Source organism: Esox lucius, chromosome 4 (genome assembly GCF_011004845.1).
Source record: "Esox lucius isolate fEsoLuc1 chromosome 4, fEsoLuc1.pri, whole genome shotgun sequence".
In the NCBI taxonomy this organism is placed as follows: domain Eukaryota; kingdom Metazoa; phylum Chordata; class Actinopteri; order Esociformes; family Esocidae; genus Esox; species Esox lucius.
The window spans coordinates 32,640,706-32,645,328 of record NC_047572.1 but is presented as its reverse complement, the minus strand read 5'-3'; the positions used below and the strand labels follow the sequence as shown (position 1 = coordinate 32,645,328).

At 49.3% G+C, this 4,623-nt stretch overlaps 1 protein-coding gene across 1 annotated transcript; it reads left to right on the top strand.

Moving 5' to 3' along the window:
* Positions 1–803: 803 nt before the first annotated feature.
* Positions 804–4,406, top strand: f9a (coagulation factor IXa). The gene is made up of 8 exons (XM_010903162.4): positions 804–992; positions 1,119–1,288; positions 1,616–1,640; positions 1,748–1,861; positions 2,099–2,233; positions 2,383–2,714; positions 3,272–3,398; positions 3,531–4,406. The coding sequence occupies exons 1-8, from the start codon at positions 929–931 to the stop codon at positions 4,091–4,093; spliced, it is 1,530 nt and encodes a 509-aa protein (XP_010901464.1). The 5' UTR covers positions 804–928; the 3' UTR covers positions 4,094–4,406.
* The last annotated feature ends 217 nt before the right edge of the window (positions 4,407–4,623 follow it).

Sequence of the window (4,623 nt, the reverse complement as noted above, 5' to 3'; positions counted from 1 at the left end):
AGGGATTCTTGGACGATGGGGCAAAGTTCAAATGACAATTAGTATTTCAATTACAAAGCATTATTTATATTCTTGTCAATGACTCCATTATATATCTTGCTAAATACATTTCTAAGAGCCAAACTTTAGACCAGTAGGGCCATAGAAATATAAAGATGAAAAAACGGTGTCATCCTGTTTCCTAGTATATTGAAAGGTCCAGTGTTAATTACTTAAGTATGAATAATTTAGCTCCTCAATGACTTAGTGAAATATAAATGGCCCTGGTCGATACCGGCTCCATCCGAGCAGCCCAGGTACCCCCCCACGGGGCACATGGGAGGGCTCGTGTTCTCCCGGGCCAGACCACGTAGTGACACTGTTGGACCACAGATACCGATCCTCAAAGCTCGGCCTCCACAACATCCACACCACACCAACGAGCCTGGTGAGTTGTTGGTGTGGGGTTATGGTTAGGACCATACAGGACTGCAGTTTGCACTGGGGCATGTGAGCTGATCTGTAAAAATGTTGGGCTCCAGGCCTTTACAATCCTTTGTGACGTTCAGTCAAATGCCCATTCCGTAGACCGGTTCGCCATCTAGTGGCACATCGCCTGGAATGCATTTTGTTTATGCCTAGACAGCGGGGCTCCGTGCAGATGAGTTCTATTTTTTGATTCCGTTGCAAACCGAGGCGGACGTCACACAGAAAGATCAGACAATTTCATCACTCTGTGAAAAAAGCACACAAACCAGAATGATACCAGGGAATGTGGAAGCTCAGCCTTTAAACAAACAACCAGCATGCCCTCTGGGTCCCTGGGATTCAAAAGTAAACAAAGTACAGGCTGTACTTTGGAGTGTGCCTGGATGTGTCCGCAACAAGTGTCTGTGTGTTTTTCTCCCTGCCGGGACACAGCCATAACACAGCCTAGGATCATACAGGGATGGCGACGGTTTACCCAGTTGTCTTGTGTGTGATACTACTGAACAGCCAGCTGGCCTGGGGAGGTCAGTTCCACTTTCACTATTGGGCATTCAAACTGGGAAGCAACCAGACTAGATGAGCATTAGATACTTTCAGCAGCCGTAACGGCCACAGCATTCCCCCATTTGTCTTTTGCTCTGTGGTTTCAGAACCAGTTTTCCTGCCAGGCCGGGAGGCCAACGGTGTGCTGAGGAGGCAGAGGCGCCACAACACCGGAGCGTTCGAGGAGCTGCTGAAAGGAAACCTGGAGAGGGAGTGTCTGGAGGAGAGGTGTAGCTTTGAGGAGGCCCGAGAAGTGTTCGAGCATGATGAGAAAACGGTGGGTGTGTTATGGTTTGCCTGTTTTCTAGGAAAACAGAAGACCCCACAAAGATTGAGATGCCTGGTCAACCAGGTCGAGCCCATTAGGGGCAACTCTGGTTAGTCTTACATTTGTAGTTGGTTTAAATCTTAGGCCTTAGAGGTTAGGTTATGGTGCGTTATGTAGACTTGCATTGTAATATCAGAACATTTCCACAACTCTCCAGAAGTGCATACCCTGGTTGCTAAATTTCACAGTTCATTACATTTCAGTGAGAAAATTATACAGTGAATGGAATCATTGTGAATTTTGAGTGAATTTACTGAAGATGTCTTTGCTTTTCAGATGGAGTTTTGGGTGGGTTACGTAGGTAAGGCTTAATGATTGACCTGTTGTGACTCAGCTCTGTGTTTCTGTTTGTCAGTCTCTTGGCGTAACATTTAAACAGTCTGCAGTTTGAACAGTATTTCCTTTCAGACGGGGACCAGTGCAAGTCCAAACCTTGTCTGAACAAGGGTTCCTGTAAAGACCAGATTGGTTCCTACACCTGTACCTGCCCAACAGGCTTCACTGGGACTAACTGTGAGATAGGTCAGTTGAAATAATAAAAATGTATTTAGAATGAATTAATGAGGTCTTGAATGTCCACAATCTTCCCCTGTGATCTGATTCCCTCTGGATGTTTTAATAAGATGTTAAAAAAACTACGCTACCTCAAACCTCGCTACCTCAAACCTCGCTACCTCAAACTTCGCTACCTCAAACCCGGTCACATGCTACACGTCAGATTCTCAGACAGGTGTCAACGATTCCGGTTTTCCCCCGCAGTGACATCCAGGCAGTGTGAGGTAAACAATGGACAGTGCAGGCACTTCTGTGAGAGCGCCGGCTCCGGTGGAGCACAGTGTTCCTGTGCCGAGGGCTACAAGCTGGCGCCGGATGGAGTCAAATGCCAACCAGAGGGTAACAGCATTGTTCACACACCTTGACCTCAACCTCATTATGTACTGTAGCAAACCAGTTGAGAGATAAGGACATTTGATGTGGCGGTTCTGCCAGTGTCTGCCGGGTTGGCATTGTTTGCTGCGTTGTTCGTCTCATTGTGTCCCCAGTGGAGAACCCCTGTGGCAGAGTTTGGATGATGGACACGTTGAAGAAGAGGTCATTACTCCCGCTTCAGGACACCACCTCAGAGGGCAACGCCAGTAGAACAACGTCCCGCAACCAGACCCAGATCCCAGCGCTGGCCAGTACCACCAACACCACGGCCGCTCTTCGCCCAGCCAATCCCAACGCGACCAACAGAATATCAGCGACGCGCAGCAGGCTCCCTGTTTGGGTGCAGAACCCAGACCCTACCGGGAAGCCGGCACTGGACGAGAACAGCAGCAGAAAACGTATCGTAGGGGGCAACACGGTCACCCCGGGAGAAATACCTTGGCAGGTAAGGGGGGGACACACGTCAATGACGAAATGTTTCTGTTTCGGATCCTGGAAAACGGCACTCATCAGTACAGTATTCATTGTGTTATTATTGACCCTCCAGATGTTCTGTACAATTAGTCACCACTGCCATGTCTTCTTGCGTAAACTAGCCTGTGGGTGAAAGATTGGAGAATGCATCCTCAACTATACATTGCCTCGCCAAGCCTCTCTGCCATCATCCACACTGCTCACTCAAACAGCATGTTAGCAAAATCTGTGCATCGGCTGTAACGCTGATGCCAGTCACTTCTCCCTTAACCTGGACAATACAAGGCCAAAAATGTCGGACCCCGGCAATGATAAACACCGGTACTGGACCCAGGGGGTACTAAAACACAGCGGGTTAGACTGTCACACTCCTCGGAAGGCCCATGAGTGCGCCCATTTTCATACACCCCCACGGGAATCAAACCCACAACCCTTCCATCGACACATGCCAGACAAACTGAGCCACACAGAACCACACTTCACTTGACCGCTGAAGGCACTGGGTAACAGGCGTCTCTGCTCCACCAGGTGGCCCTGGTGCAGAGGCCCAGTGGACAGCTCTTCTGCGGGGGGTCCATCCTCAGCGAGCTCTGGGTCGTCACCGCGGCACACTGCCTGTTAGACGGACGGGAAGGCACCTTCTTCATCAGAGTGGGTGAGACACCCGCCGTTCCTTCTTCACTATTTCACACCCCCAGACCAGAAACCTGATCCTCTACTGGGAAGATTCAGTTACTGATTCTGGAGGGATTTGTCCGATTGACTGTCAGTTACTGTGCTCATCCAGGGGAGCACAACATCAACGTCAAAGACGGCACAGAGCGGGACCACGAGGTGGCGAAGCATGTCAGGCACCCTCTGTACGACGCCAGGCTGAATCGGCACAACCACGACATCGCCCTGCTCAGGCTCCGGGTCCGCATCGCCTACTCCCCCCGCGTCAGACCCATCTGCCTGGGGCCCAAAGACTTCACAGAGGACCTGATGAAGGAGGAGTCCCCGGCGACGGTCAGCGGCTGGGGCAAGATCCGCTTCCAGGGGGCCCCGTCGCACACGCTACAGAAGGTGGAGGTGCCGTTTAAAGACAGGATGGAGTGCAAGGGAAGCAACCGTCTCCCCATCACCAAGTACATGTTCTGCGCCGGTTACGCCAAAGTAGCCAAAGACTCGTGCCAGGGGGACAGTGGGGGCCCCCATGTCAATCGTTACTATGACACCTGGTTCCTGACTGGGATAGTGAGCTGGGGGGAAGAGTGCGCAAAGGAGGGCAGGTTTGGAGTGTACACTAGAGTGTCACAGTACTATACATGGATACATCAGGTTATGAGTGCGGCCAAGGACACATTGTAGGCTACTTTGGGTGACTCAAACCTGACCTTTGACCCCTAGGGGCTGACAGAGGTCTGTCTTGCACCAGGTCTTCTCAGGGTTCAACACAATGTGTCCATTTTGCATTGAGAGAAAGTTTCTTTCAGCTTCTTACTTCCATCTGCTGGCGAAGTTAGGTTTTACACGATACAAAGTACATTTGTCTGTTCAATAAATCTGCAGAATAAACTCTACAACACAGAACAAAAATGTATTACAATAAATACTTTATTTGGTTTATATAGCTGTAGCAAAGCTGTACAAAAATAACAATAACAATGACTTTATAACAGTAATAACAATAACTTGAAATCTGCCATGTTCATGCCATGCCATTTTCTCTGAAGAGAAACATTTAGGAAAGGAGTTCCCAGCGTTCAAGCCTACATTTGTCTATTTTCGAACATCACAGCTCAGTGCAAACAGGTGCAGCATTTTGGATCTAATTTTGCAGTACAAGAAGTGGAGAAACCCTGTGATACAATGCATGGCAGTCAAACGGGACTTGTTTA